A 16,152-nucleotide genomic window follows, 5' to 3' on the forward strand; every position below is an offset into this window, starting at 1 on the left:
TACAGACAGACTGAATGAGAGAGAGTGAGGAGGCAGGGAGGGTACGGACAGGGACTGAATGAGGAGAGGAGTGAGGAGGCAGGAGGGTACAGACAGGGACTGAATGAGAGAGGAGTGAGGAGGCAGGGAGGGTACAGACAGGGACTGAATGAGAGAGGAGTGAGGAGGCAGGGAGGGTACAGACAGGGCTGAATGAGAGAGGAGTGAGGAGGCAGGGAGGGTACAGAAGGCGATATTGAGAGGCAGGGAGGTACAGACAGGGACTGAATGAGAGAGGAGTGAGGAGGCAGGGAGGGTACAGACAGACTGAATGAGAGAGGAGTGAGGAGGCAGGGAGGGTACAGACAGGGACTGAATGAGAGAGGAGTGAGGAGGCAGGGATGATACAGACAGGGACTGAATGAGAGAGGAGTGAGGAGGCAGGGAGGGTACAGACAGGCTGAATGAGAGAGGAGTGAGGAGGCAGGGAGGGTACAGACAGGGACTGAATGAGAGAGGAGTGAGGAGGCAGGGAGGGTACAGACAGGCTGAATGAGAGAGGAGTGAGGAGGCAGGGAGGGTACAGACAGGCTGAATGAGAGAGGAGTGAGGAGGCAGAGAGGGTACAGACAGGGACTGAATGAGAGAGGAGTGAGGAGGCAGGGAGGGTACAGACAGGGACTGAATGAGAGAGGAGTGAGGAGGCAGGGAGGATACAGACAGGCTGAATGAGAGAGGAGTGAGGAGGCAGGGAGGGTACAGACAGGGACTGAATGGGAGAGGAGTGAGGAGGCAGGGATGATACAGACAGGGACTGAATGAGAGAGGAGTGAGGAGGCAGGGATGATACAGACAGGGACTGAATGAGAGAGGAGTGAGGAGGCAGGGATGATACAGACAGGGACTGAATGAGAGAGGAGTGAGGAGGCAGGGAGGGTACAGACAGGCTGAATGAGAGAGGAGTGAGGAGGCAGGAGGGTACAGACAGGAACTGAATGGGAGAGGAGTGAGGAGGCAGGGAGGGTACAGACAGGGACTGAATGGTTAAACCTTGAAGTCTAAAATGGTCACAGTCAAAGTGTCCCTGGATCTTTACATTTATCATCAGCCTTTATGTTTGATGGCAGAGGTGGGATTTCCTCATCATCTGCCTTACATGTTTTTCATTAGAGGTGTCGTACTCTATTTTGGGTCTTGCAGTTCAAATGTGAATTACAATTAGCAGACATATCATTGGTAGCCAGAAAGCAGGGAGTGATAGAGAAAGGCCTTACCAATGAAATAGCTGACATGATGCAGTAGACAGTGTGTGATGCTGTGTTGTGGTCTATCATTCGTGTCTGTTCAGGTACGTTCCACTGAACCAGCAGCATTCAACAATTACCCTGCCCGGCAACAAAAGCTCTGCCTGCTGGCTAGCTGGGCACCTCCCTCTCACTGCCTGACGCCTGCTCTGCCTCCAGGGTTCCCATGGAAACCCTGACTCTTTTCCCAGGCAAAATGTAATTTAGTTGTGTTGATGGGGAAATTAGGCCTACAGCCTGCTTTTAGAAAAAGGCTGCCCCTTACCTAACTGTTTATTTACCAACGCACCCATTTTAGTTGTCCTAGAAACCAGGAGTGTGTCCATTAGTACACATCGTAGCTAAACGTTTTGCAACTAAAAAACATAAAATCCTCCAGCAAATGTTTAGAAAGTTCAAGCTCATTTACTGTATTTCTACACAATTTCAAAACTCTAAAATGCTTTTTGGAGAACAGCAAAAACAAGCAAAAAATGACCCCAGACATTATCACATTGGTTTCTGTAGCTTCATTCACCTCAGTCTATCTACAAACACTATTAGCTATAATGTTAACCTCTACACATTAACTCAGCACCGGGATTTAAAACTCAAATGGAATACGTACAGAGGGATCTGTTAGCAGGAAAAGTATTTTTATTAACAAATGGTTAACAAATAAATTCGCTTTTTTGTTTTACAGCAATTCTTCTGCAATTCTACACATTTTTCCATGACTTATGCCAGGTTAATATATCAGTAAGTGACTAACAAAATAAAATGGGGGTCACCTGGAGGTCAGGGTCCCTGGGCACTTACCCTGCGGCCAAGTGTAGCTAGCTAGCTAGACTCATTTAGTGAATGTCAATGATTGACATATAGGCTTGCTGAATTTAAAATGGTAGAAACGTGGTGGCATACTTTCTCCTAGCTCGCCCACGAGGCTTATTTTACATGGTTAAGCACTCAGTGTAACAGAAGCCTCCATCCAGCCTCTCAATCCCACTGGTAGTAGTCTAGCTAGAACACATTTACAGTGTGTCACTGGAGGCATTTGTCTCATCTCCTACTTCTATATCCTTCTAAGCCTGTAATGAATTGTGTACTGACTCTCTCTGTGTAATTATTTGGATTGTGCAATGAAACAGTCAGAGGCAAAGAGAGCCGTGTGTGTCACATGAGTCATGAGAATTTCAAGGTATCCCCAAAGCAGAAGCTAATCCCGGATTAAAATGGTGATATGTTTGAGCACTTCTGTCCAATCCCAGTGAGCAAAACTGGTTTTAAAGATATAATTTCAAAAGTAGAACTGGTTGAAATAACTCACACACACGTACAGAGGTGAGTAATGATATTTAACTACTGGGTTATTGTCTGGTTATATTGAATGGATGTTCCTTAAAACTAAATAATTCAAACAAAGCTCTCAAATAGATATTACACACATAGCCTGTCCACGGCCATTGAATTATTCAGGGGTCATTTTATATCTTCTATGAAACAAAGACCCAGAATTAGCATCTATTTGTATCTATATTTTGTATTTTATTGGCCAATAAAAAGTACTTATGCATTTTTTTTAAGGTGTAGTCTTGCATATAAGGAAGACCAACAGGGTTTAAAGACCAGAGTGATTGGCAAGGAGAGGAACAGTCGCCGCTCATGTCCTCAATTAAAGCGGGTATCCGTAACTGCCGCGTATGTTTTGCAATATTACATCAACGAAAGAAGTTCCATCAAACAACGAACACTGGTTTTTTTCTCCCCCCGTCGGACTTCATAGCACGCGGGATAGAACAGCAGCATATTTTGTCTTGACGTCAACTGAACAAAACCAATAGAAGGGCTTTGGGGCCGACTGTAGCGCTGTTTCCCCCGACTACGGATTCCATCTTTAACTATAGCGACATGCTGTATCCTAATATTTGTATTGTTTGGACAGTGGTTCCAGGATCATCTCCCATGTATCATTGGTTAGGCCTAATTGTTGTTTACCACCAAGTGCTTATATTAGCATTAGCTGACCACCAACCAATGTAAATCAGTGTAGTCTACCCCAATACACAGTGGGTATACCAAACATTAGGTTCCCCCATTCATAATATTGAGATGCACCCCCCCCCCCCCTTTTGCCCTCAGAACAGCCTCAATTCATCTGGGCCTGGACTCTACAAGGTGTCAAAAGCGTTCCACAGGGATACTGGCCCATGTTGATTCCAATGCTTCCCACAGTTGAGTCAAGTTAGCTGGATATCCTTTGGGTGGTGGACCATTCTTGATACACACAGGAAACTGTTGAGCATGAAAAACCCAGCAGCATTGCAGTTCTTGACAGACCTGGCACCGACTACCATACCCCCTACAAAAGCACTTAAATATTTTGTCTTACCCACCCTCTGAATGGCACACATACACAATCCACATCTGAATTGTTTCAAGGCTTAAAAATCATTCTTTAACCTGTCTCCTCCCCTTCATCTACACTGATTTGAAGTGGATTTAACAGGGGACATCAATTATGGATCATAGCTTTCACCTGGATTTACCTGGTCAGTCTACGTCATGGAAAGAGTAGGTGTTCCTAATGTTTTGTATACTCAGTGTAGAACGCTTTAAAGATGTGCTGCAGTTGTATGAGTAGGCCTTTTGTATGTGTTGCAGTTCACATGCTCGTACCATCACTCATAGGGGCAGTGCATGATTTCTAATCTGCATGATTTGGCCCTTCGCATTGTGTCATGTAGGTCAAGACATTTCCCCTGACTTGCTGTTCTGTCACCAGTTTTAGCTTAGTTGTGTTTGTCACGCCGCCCTTTTCTCCAAGTTATTTTTCCGTCCCCAGCGATTGCGAAGCATTTGAATGAAACCAATGCTTCACAGAGAAGGCATGTTAACCATCGACCCCAAAATGCCTCCAGAAATAGGGCTTGTTTTTGTAAGCGGATCTGTCAGACACTAAAGAACTGAGTATCTTCTCAGGGACATGGGGTGGTCTTTGTGCTGTGTAGAAGCACCTGTTATGTGGTTAGATTGAGACCAAGGTAGAAAATATCATTACAGTCCCAGTAATGTCTTTACATTGAAAGGCATGCGGCAGGTAGCCTAGCGGTTAGAGCGTCGGGACACTAACCGAAATTCAGAGCCAAAAAAGTTTGGAAAAAATCTGCCGATGTGCCATTGAGCAAGGCACTTAACCCTAATTTCTCCTTTAAGTCGCTCTGGATAAGAGCATCTGTTAAATGACGTAAATGTTAAAAAAGAAAGAAAATCCATCAAGATATAGAAGTCGTAATATCCTCCATTCCTAAGTACTACTTGACTGAGTAGCACACTGGTGAACTGTGCCTACAGTTTAGTCTAAAGTAAGATACCAGAGCTAGGTTTTCTTTTATTGTGGTTTTATTTGAATGGCTTCTACTGATTCTATATCGATTGAGTTATTGACTTCCCTATTTGTAATGTGGTAGATTAAGATGCACTCACACCTTCTGTTTCATTTATCACTGTTAGCCTTTAGCCGTTAGCCTTTAACTGTTAGCCTATAGCCGTTAGCCGATAGCCTTTAGCTGATAGCCTTTAACTGTTAGCGTTTAGCTGTTGGCTGTTAGGCTTTGCTTCCTTCTGCTGAGACACTATTTCACCTACTGTGTCAAACTACTCCACACTCAAAGCCTCAAATGAAGCACAACACACACTGTCCTCTTCTGCACCTAACTGGCTGAGCTGTCATGTAAAGGGTAGGCCTAAACCAAACTTGCTATATCCAACTGCATGTTCAATGTCTCCTCAAGGGCTTACTGTACAATGATTTTTTTGGGGGGGGGGTGTCTGTAATTGATTGATTTGGGCTTACAGATTTACTCTAAAACATACCAGACCGCACTTCAATTGAATTTGAAAAGCACTTGCAAGGATAGTGATGTTGGCTGGTTCTGTGATGGTTGTCTGATGGATACTGATACTTGTGAGGCATACAGTAGGGTAGTAATCGAGGAGGGACAGCTTTGGGTCCCGACATGCTTTCAAAGCCTGACCCTCTAATATTGTTGTAGTAGTGCACATCTACTGGTACACAATATGTTGATAGAGGATGTTCTGAATCCTGCACTAATACAGCCTCAGCCATTCACTGTGCTGTGCTGAGACATGGCTGAAGTGTCAGCCTCCATGTTCTCTGTCTCGTAAGGAGGAAGAATCTAAGAGGAAGGTCACATGCTGGCATTTGAATGCTGGTGAGGTCCTAGGGGCCTTGGAGACAAGACAACCTAATGTCTGTCTCTGTGGTGGAATCTTTATTTAGTTTGGGATATTAATATGTATTTTTTGGGGATATTGGAAAGACTTCCAGAAATATACTTATTTTGCTTTCTGTGGTGAGGCACCCACTTTGCTAAATATTTCCTTTAAGAATTGCTGTCTAGAAAAGACAGCTGTGAATGCACAGTGCTAATTTGACAATAAAGACTGAGAATGTTGAGTAGCTGAGTATTTAAAGCCGTTAGAGCAGAGCTGTCCCTGTGGTATTCACGGTGAACATTAAGAAACTTTTTGTCACTTCACAGTCCCCTGAGGGCATAAGTCAATCTCACCTCCTAGACCTCTATGAGTGAAGCATCTATAGCCTGTCATGCTGTCAGGAATATTACACCATATTACACTATATTACACCATGTTACACTATATTACACCATATTATACTTATTACACCATATTATACTATATTACACCATGTTATACTATATTACACCATGTTATACTACATTACACCATGGTATACTATATTACACCATATTATACTACATTACACCATGTTATACTATATTACACCATGTTATACTATATTACACCATGTTATACTATATTACACCATATTATACTATATTACACCATGTTATACTATATTACACCATAGTATACTATATTACACCATGTTATACTATATTACACCATGTTATACTATATTACACCATGGTATACTATATTACACCATATTATACGACATTACACCATGTTATACTATATTACACCATGTTATACTATATTACACCATATTATACTATATTACACCATGTTATACTATATTACACCATAGTATACTATATTACACAATGTTATACTATATTACACCATGTTATACTATATTACACCATATTATACTATATTACACCATGTTATACTCTGTTACACCATGTTACACCATGTTATACTATATTACACCATATTATACTATATTACACCATGTTATACTATATTACACCATGTTATGCTATATTACATCATATCACACCATTTCACACAATATCACACCATATCAGGGGTAAGGGTGGCAGCGTAGCCTAGTGGTTAGAGCGTTGGACTAGTAACCGGAAGGTTGCAAGTTTGAATCCCTGAGCTGACATGGTACAAATCTGAAAATATAATTGAAAATAAGAATTTGTTCTTAACTGACTTGTCTAGTTAAATAAAGGTTAAAAAAAAGATTAAATCATACCATATTGTTATTTATACCCTTACATATCCTACCCCTTCGTCCATGTACTAAAAAAACATTTTGTCGATGTGGATTTTCCTTTATATCAATTGAAAGAAGTCACCGCCTCCATGTATTGTAAAGGTGAAGCATGGAAGTTTCTCCACTTATGAGGAGTTAGCATTAGTGCTTTGAAATGTACTATAGATGCACTATGGTTGTACTTGTTCACCACATAATTCAATAGTTTAATTCTTGTTGTCGAAAGGAATGGAGAGTTTGGAATCAAGTCTGTCTGTGCCTGGACCAAAACCATGATGTGGATGCACATTCCCAATTTATCTGGTTTGACAGATAAATACCTCACATCTGGTGAACAGATAGTTAATTAGACACTTCTGTTTTCTCTCACCGTGTTATTATCATAGATCAGCGACACACATGTCTCCTGCCCATGTTTCCGAACCTTCTGAAATATGCAATTATGATACCACGACGCCACAGCAAAGCACAACACAGAGAGAGACATTTTTTGGGGAGGGGTTGGGGTTAGTGTGCTTGTTTATAGTGTTTTAAATGACTGTCCCTCCCTCTTTTTAGGGACATACTGTCACATTTCAAACAGTACCATTAGATAGGCGTGGTTCCTTTGAGAGTTCCACTACTGAACAAGCTTGCTAACAGTACGGTACTACACAGCACCGCATCCACCAGTAGTAGGAGATACAGGGGTTAGAGGTCAACAAGAAGGACTTAGGGTGAATCTCAAACATATTTTCTCGATTCCTTGCATCCTCTCTCTTCACCTCCTTCTCAAAACACATTGGAGATTCTCCTCCAATCCGTTTTGAGAAGAAGGGTAGGAGAGGATGCAAGGAATCAAGGAAATATGTTTGAGATTCACCCTAAGTCCTTATTGTTGACCTCTAACCCCTGTGTCCTCCTCCACAGTGAACAGAGTATCTGCCAAGCCCGTGCCTCAGTCACGGTGACCTCTAACCCCTGTGTCCTCTTCCACAGTGAACAGAGTATCTGCCAAGCCCGCGTCTCAGTCACGGTGACCTCTAACCCCTGTGTCCTCCTCCACTGTGAACAGAGTATCTGCCAAGCCCGTGCCTCAGTCACGGTGACCTCTAACCCCTGTGTCCTCCTCCACAGTGAACAGAGTATCTGCCAAGCCCGTGCCTCAGTCACGGTGACCTCTAACCCCTGTGTCCTCCTCCACAGTGAACAGAGTATCTGCCAAGCCCGCGTCTCAGTCACGGTGACCTCTAACCCCTGTGTCCTCCTCCACAGTGAACAGAGTATCTGCCAAGCCCGTGCCTCAGTCACGGTGACCTCTAACCCCTGTGTCCTCCTCCACAGTGAACAGAGTATCTGCCAAGCCCGCGTCTCAGTCACGGTGACCTCTAACCCCTGTGTCCTCCTCCACTGTGAACAGAGTATCTGCCAAGCCCGTGCCTCAGTCACGGTGACCTCTAACCCCTGTGTCCTCCTCCACAGTGAACAGAGTATCTGCCAAGCCCGTGCCTCAGTCACGGTGACCTCTAACCCCTGTGTCCTCCTCCACTGTGAACAGAGTATCTGCCAAGCCCGCGTCTCAGTCACGGTGACCTCTAACCCCTGTGTCCTCCTCCACAGTGAACAGAGTATCTGCCAAGCCCGCGTCTCAGTCACGGTGACCTCTAACCCCTGTGTCCTCCTCCACAGTGAACAGAGTATCTGCCAAGCCCGCGTCTCAGTCACGGTGACCTCTAACCCCTGTGTCCTCCTCCACAGTGAACAGAGTATCTGCCAAGCCCGCGTCTCAGTCACGGTGACCTCTAACCCCTGTGTCCTCCTCCACAGTGAACAGAGTATCTGCCAAGCCCGCGTCTCAGTCACGGTGACCTCTAACCCCTGTGTCCTCCTCCACAGTGAACAGAGTATCTGCCAAGCCCGCGTCTCAGTCACGGTGACCTCTAACCCCTGTGTCCTCCTCCACAGTGAACAGAGTATCTGCCAAGCCCGCGTCTCAGTCACGGTGACCTCTAACCCCTGTGTCCTCCTCCACAGTGAACAGAGTATCTGCCAAGCCCGCGTCTCAGTCACGGTGACCTCTAACCCCTGTGTCCTCCTCCACAGTGAACAGAGTATCTGCCAAGCCCGTGCCTCAGTCACGGTGACCTCTAACCCCTGTGTCCTCTTCCACAGTGAACAGAGTATCTGCCAAGCCCGCGTCTCAGTCACGGTGACCTCTAACCCCTGTGTCCTCCTCCACAGTGAACAGAGTATCTGCCAAGCCCGTGCCTCAGTCACGGTGACCTCTAACCCCTGTGTCCTCTTCCACAGTGAACAGAGTATCTGCCAAGCCCGTGCCTCAGTCACGGTGACCTCTAACCCCTATGTCCTTCTCCACAGTGAACAGAGTATCTGCCAAGCCCGTGCCTCAGTCACGGTGACCTCTAACCCCTGTGTCCTCCTCCACAGTGAACAGAGTATCTGCCAAGCCCGTGCCTCAGTCACGGTGACCTCTAACCCCTGTGTCCTCCTCCACTGTGAACAGAGTATCTGCCAAGCCCGTGCCTCAGTCACGGTGACCTCTAACCCCTGTGTCCTCCTCCACAGTGAACAGAGTATCTGCCAAGCCCGCGCCTCAGTCATGGTGTACGACGACACCAGTAAGAAGTGGGTTCCAATCAAGCCGGGCCAGCAGGGCTTCAGCCGCATCAACATCTACCACAACACGGCCAACAACACCTTCCGCGTGGTCGGGGTCAAGCTACAGGACCAACAGGTAGAGGTACACATACGCACATGCACGCACCCGCACACGCAAACACACGCACACACACCAATTAACATTGTCTGAGGGAATTTGTCTGTTCTAGTAATGTTAGTCATTTCTATGGACTTACACATCTGATGTAGATTTGGTGGAAGACTTTTCACACTGCAAGCCTTTACAGACCTCCATCACACTGTCTTTAGTTATAGAGATCATCTCCACCACACTGTCTTTAGTTATAGAGATCATCTCCACCACACTGTCTTTAGTTATAGAGATCATCTCCACCACACTGTCTTTAGTTATAGAGATCATCTCCACCACACTGTCTTTAGTTATAGTGATCATCTCCACCACACTGTCTTTAGTTATAGAGATCATCTCCACCACACTGTCTTTAGTTATAGAGATCATCTCCACCACACTGTCTTTAGTTATAGAGATCATCTCCACCACACTGTCTTTAGTTATAGAGATCATCTCCACCACACTGTCTTAGTTATATAGATCATCTCCACCACACTGTCTTAGTTATAGCGATCATCTCCACCACACTGTCTTTAGTTATAGAGATCATCTCCACCACACTGTCTTTAGTTATATAGATCATCTCCACCACACTGTATTTAGTTATAGAGATCATCTCCACCACACTGTCTTAGTTATAGAGATCATCTCCACCACACTGTCTTTAGTTATATAGATCATCTCCACCACACTGTCTTAGTTATATAGATCATCTCCACCACACTGTCTTTAGTTATAGAGATCATCTCCACCACACTGTCTTTAGTTATAGAGATCATCTCCACCACACTGTCTTAGTTATAGAGATCATCTCCACCACACTGTCTTTAGTTATAGAGATCATCTCCACCACACTGTCTTTAGTTATAGAGATCATCTCCACCACACTGTCTTAGTTATAGAGATCATCTCCACCACACTGTCTTAGTTATAGAGATCATCTCCACCACACTGTCTTTAGTTATAGAGATCATCTCCACCACACTGTCTTTAGTTATAGAGATCATCTCCACCACACTGTCTTAGTTATAGACATCATCTCCACCACACTGTCTTAGTTATATAGATCATCTCCACCACACTGTCTTTAGTTATAGCGATCATCTCCACCACAAACACTGTCTTAGTTATATAGATCATCTCCACCACACTGTCTTTAGTTATAGAGATCATCTCCACCACACTGTCTTTAGTTATAGAGATCATCTCCACCACACTGTCTTTAGTTATAGTGATCATCTCCACCACACTGTCTTTAGTTATAGAGATCATCTCCACCACACTGTCTTTAGTTATAGAGATCATCTCCACCACACTGTCTTAGTTATAGCGATCATCTCCACCACACTGTCTTAGTTATATAGATCATCTCCACCACACTGTCTTTAGTTATAGCGATCATCTCCACCACAAACACTGTCTTAGTTATATAGATCATCTCCACTACACTGTCTTTAGTTATAGAGATCATCTCCACCACACTGTCTTAGTTATAGCGATCATCTCCACCACACTGTCTTTAGTTATAGAGATCATCTCCACCACACTGTCTTAGTTATAGAGATCATCTCCACCACACTGTCTTAGTTATAGAGATCATCTCCACCACACTGTCTTTAGTTATATTATAGAGATAATCTCCACCACACTGTCTTTAGTTATAGAGATCATCTCCACCACACTGTCTTAGTTATAGAGATCATCTCCACCACACTGTCTTAGTTATAGAGATCATCTCCACCACACTGTCTTTAGTTATAGAGATCATCTCCACCACACTGTCTTAGTTATAGAGATCATCTCCACCACACTGTCTTTAGTTATAGTGATCATCTCCACCACACTGTCTTAGTTATAGAGATCATCTCCACTACACTGTCTTTAGTTATAGAGATCATCTCCACTACACTGTCTTTAGTTATAGAGATCATCTCCACCACACTGTCTTAGTTATAGAGATCATCTCCACCACACTGTCTTTAGTTATAGTGATCATCTCCACCACACTGTCTTAGTTATAGAGATCATCTCCACTACACTGTCTTTAGTTATAGAGATCATCTCCACCACACTGTCTTAGTTATAGCGATCATCTCCACCACACTGTCTTTAGTTATAGTGATCATCTCCACCACACTGTCTTAGTTATAGAGATCATCTCCACTACACTGTCTTTAGTTATAGAGATCATCTCCACCACACTGTCTTATTTATAGAGATCATCTCCACTACACTGTCTTTAGTTATAGAGATCATCTCCACCACACTGTCTTAGTTATAGAGATCATCTCCACTACACTGTCTTTAGTTATAGAGATCATCTCCACCACACTGTCTTTAGTTATAGAGATCATCTCCACCACACTGTCTTAGTTATAGAGATCATCTCTACCACACTGTCTTTAGTTATAGAGATCATCTCCACCACACTGTCTTTAGTTATAGAGATCATCTCCACCACACTGTCTTTAGTTATAGAGATCATCTCCACCACACTGTCTTTAGTTATAGAGATCATCTCCACTACACTGTCTTTAGTTATAGTGATCATCTCCACCACACTGTCTTTAGTTATAGAGATCATCTCCACCACACTGTCTTAGTTATAGAGATCATCTCCACCACACTGTCTTTAGTTATAGAGATCATCTCCACCACACTGTTTTAGTTATAGAGATCACCTCCACCACACTGTCTTAGTTATAGAGATCATCTCCACCACACTGTCTTTAGTTATAGAGATCACCTCCACCACACTGTCTTTAGTTATAGAGATCATCTCCACCACACTGTCTTTAGTTATAGAGATCATCTCCACCACACTGTCTTTAGTTATAGAGATCATCTCCACTACACTGTCTTTAGTTATAGTGATCATCTCCACCACACTGTCTTTAGTTATAGAGATCATCTCCACCACACTGTCTTAGTTATAGAGATCATCTCCACCACACTGTCTTTAGTTATAGAGATCATCTCCACCACACTGTTTTAGTTATAGAGATCACCTCCACCACACTGTCTTAGTTATAGAGATCATCTCCACCACACTGTCTTTAGTTATAGAGATCATCTCCACCACACTGTCTTTAGTTATAGAGATCACCTCCACCACACTGTCTTAGTTATAGAGATCATCTCCACCACACTGTTTTAGTTATAGAGATCACCTCCACCACACTGTCTTAGTTATAGAGATCATCTCCACCACACTGTCTTTAGTTATAGAGATCATCTCCACCACACTGTCTTAGTTATAGAGATCATCTCCACCACACTGTCTTTAGTTATAGAGATCATCTCCACCACACTGTCTTTAGTTATAGAGATCATCTCCACCACACTGTCTTAGTTATAGAGATCATCTCCACCACACTGTCTTAGTTATAGAGATCATCTCCACCACACACATTCGTTCCTAGTTATCTCTATAATTATGTAAGACATATTTATCTCTATAATTATGTAAGACATAGTTATCTCTATAGTTACGGTTCATTGAACTAAGCTGACCATAGTAATTGGTGAATAATGAATGAATGAGTAATTGGCTGTCTGTCTCTCAGGTGGTGATCAACTACTCCATAGTGAAGGGGCTGAAGTATAACCAGGCCACGCCCACCTTTCACCAGTGGCGCGATGCCAGGCAGGTTTACGGCCTCAACTTCGCCAGCAAAGAGGAGGCCACCACCTTCTCCACCGCCATGATGTTCGCTCTGAACACGCTCAGCTCGCAAGATGGAGGTGGGACCCTTTCCCATGTGGAAGTAATCATTCTGTCCATCTGTCTGCCTGTCCGTCCACCCGTCTGTTCGTCCACCTGTCTGTTTATGTCACAGTCAGGTTTAGATGGACTGTAGCTAAAACTGATGTATACTAATTAGCAGTTAATCCTGGCACGTCAGCTACTAATTATCGGTCGAAGTGCAAATATTTTTATACAGTAATTTCAAACCTGTATAGCTCCCCTATAATTTAAGGATTGTTGGATTAACATAATATTAGGTTGAACATGTTTAGGTTGTAACAAGAATAATCTATTTTCAGAAACGCTCTCAACCTGTTCAGTTTACACTTGGTCCAGCCAATGACATTAGGGCTGCAGTTGCCAGTCAGTCTGGTTGCTGGGTCGATCTCCACTGAGTTCTACCTCCCTCTGCTGGACATCAAGCTCTAGAGCGAAAACACGGCCAGACATACTGTATCTGTATGGCTCTGGGTGAAAGCTTTCAGCAGTGTGTATGGGAATGGAAAACAAACCATAGAACCCTGCCAGACTATAAACTCTGTGACCTAAGTTGTGTTCAGTAGGGCACATTGTAACAAAACATTTAAAATTGTTATGAAACAGAAAATGAAAAAAAACATTTCTTAATAGTTCAAATATAACCTCCCTATTTCACTTATTTATTTGTTAACCATTTACTGAACACAACCCAGGCTAGAGCCCAGGGTGCCAGACTTGGATACGTGGCCTGGCAATATATGAGGGCCGATTGCAGACACTTGTGACATTACTGTATGCCTGAAAGCGACACTATCAAAAACAACCATTACAGTTAACCCTTACAACCATTAACATTGCACTGCCAGGACAGACACTTGCACACATCAATGTAAAGACCTGTGGTTAGATGAGATGGATGGTGCAGTCTAGTTTATGGCGACATAACTAGACTGTATATGAAGCCTTACTCTTAAGAAATAGCACATGGGCCTCTCCTGTTACAAGTTGCTGCTACTTATAAGCTGTTGGGATGGGGAGTCCGGTGGCGGCCCCATTCCGTCCCCTAGCCTTCCTATTGGTGCACAGCCTGGCTAAAATACCCATGGAGCCAAACTGTCTCCAAATCTCACATGGCACTCTCCTTTTTTTGGTAAACCTTTTGGGGAACAAGAGGGGGCCATGTTGGAGGTGAACTGAGCTATGGGGCTCCACACGCAAACCCAAGGTGCTTCTTCTGTCCAGGGAATACAGTCGCAGGCATTTTACTGCTTTATACCTGCTACTGGGGTCCCATCTTGGATCACCCGGTTCGTGGCTAATGCTATTCCAGTAGCCTGGACAGCTGCCTGACTAGAAGCCATAGTTAGTACCACACAGTAATAGCTTGCTAAAGACACTTTAAGAACTGCAGAGAGGGTCTCACGATGAGTCTTACTCCAGAGATGTCACCAGCCACTGTCAGAAGGTGCACTTCTGCGAAGATCACCCTCAGTAAGTACTGTTCCCGTGATGACAGTTGATGCAGGGTAGGTGATAGAGGGAGGGGCTGGATCAGGGCTATTTACTGCATGATGCTGCGGCAGACAATGTGAGGCTGGTGGTATTTGGCAACACCTCTCTCACCTCTTTCATTGTAGGGCTACAATGGGGAAGTGATGTTCTGGAAATCCCTATGTTGATGTTTAAGCTTAAGCTGTATGCGTTTCTGTTGACTACCAATTCAAGTTTTCCATTCAACACAAATGTGGCCTTAAGGGGCCCTAATTGGTCAAAATAGCTTTTATATTTCATATTTTGGGGCTACAGCCCCACGGGGTGTTAAGCTGTGGCTCCTGAGGTTTGAAATACTCTTTAATAGCATCATATTTGGCTCAAGAAATCCCAATTAGGTAATCACCATCTGAGTTAGAGAGTGAGAGAGAGAAAGTAGGCCTTGTTTTGTTTCTTGAGGGCTTCTGTGCACAGGCCTGATCAAGCCCAAGCACTCCCCTGGGGCACTACTTCTCTCACCTCACCATGGCAACAGCCAGGACCCCTTTATGCCGGGCCCCTGTGCTTCATCATGCACTAACCCAAACTCATCTGGCACGTACACAACCTTCCTGTTGACATCTGTAGATGTGTTGTGTAGATAATAACCCTTGATAGTGTTAATGGTGTTAGCTGTTGTGTCACTAATATAAAAGCCTTTAATTGTGCAGTCACTAGGCTGTGAGGCTGCAGTTGGCAAGTGGTATTGACTAGAGTGGTCCACGTTGTTGTATTTTAATAGTTGATTGTTTTCTTTAAAATATTAGGAAATACTTGACCAGCCCAACACCAACCTAGACCCAATCTAACATTTAGTTACTTTACCAGCCCAACACCAACCTAGACCCAATCTAACATTTAGTTACTTTACCAGCCCAACACCAACCTAGACCCAATCTAACATTTAGTTACTTTACCAACCCAACACCAACCTAGACCCTATCTAACGTTTAGTTACTCTACCAGCCCAACACCAACCTAGACCCAATCTAACATTTAGTTACTTTACCAGCCCAACACCAACCTAGACCCAATCTAACATTTAGTTACTTTACCAGCCCAACACCAACCTAGACCCAATCTAACATTTAGTTACTTTACCAGCCCAACACCAACCTAGACCCAATCTAACATTTAGTTACTTTACCAGCCCAACACCAACCTAGACCCAATCTAACATTTAGTTACTTGACCAGCCCAACACCAACCTAGACCCTATCTAACATTTAGTTTCTTTACCAGCCCAACACCAACCTAGACCCAATCTAACATTTAGTTACTTTACCAGCCCAACACCAACCTAGACCCAATCTAACATTTAGTTACTTTACCAGCCCAACACCAACCTAGACCCAATCTAACATTTAGT

The 16,152-nt window shown here is 43.7% G+C and overlaps 1 protein-coding gene across 1 annotated transcript in view; it reads left to right on the forward strand.

Annotated features, from left to right (window-relative positions):
- The first annotated feature begins 9,334 nt into the window (after positions 1 to 9,334).
- Positions 9,335 to 16,152, forward strand: part of LOC120059713 (ena/VASP-like protein) — a 34,567-nt gene continuing 27,749 nt past the window's right edge. The window contains exons 1-2 of the mRNA XM_039008767.1: positions 9,335 to 9,508; positions 13,093 to 13,270. Of these exons, the coding sequence (XP_038864695.1) occupies positions 9,374 to 9,508; positions 13,093 to 13,270 (313 nt within the window). The 5' untranslated portion in view covers positions 9,335 to 9,373. The remainder of the gene's footprint in view (positions 9,509 to 13,092; positions 13,271 to 16,152) is intronic.

The sequence above is a fragment of the Salvelinus namaycush genome, chromosome 15 (genome assembly GCF_016432855.1).
Source record: "Salvelinus namaycush isolate Seneca chromosome 15, SaNama_1.0, whole genome shotgun sequence".
Taxonomy (NCBI): domain Eukaryota; kingdom Metazoa; phylum Chordata; class Actinopteri; order Salmoniformes; family Salmonidae; genus Salvelinus; species Salvelinus namaycush.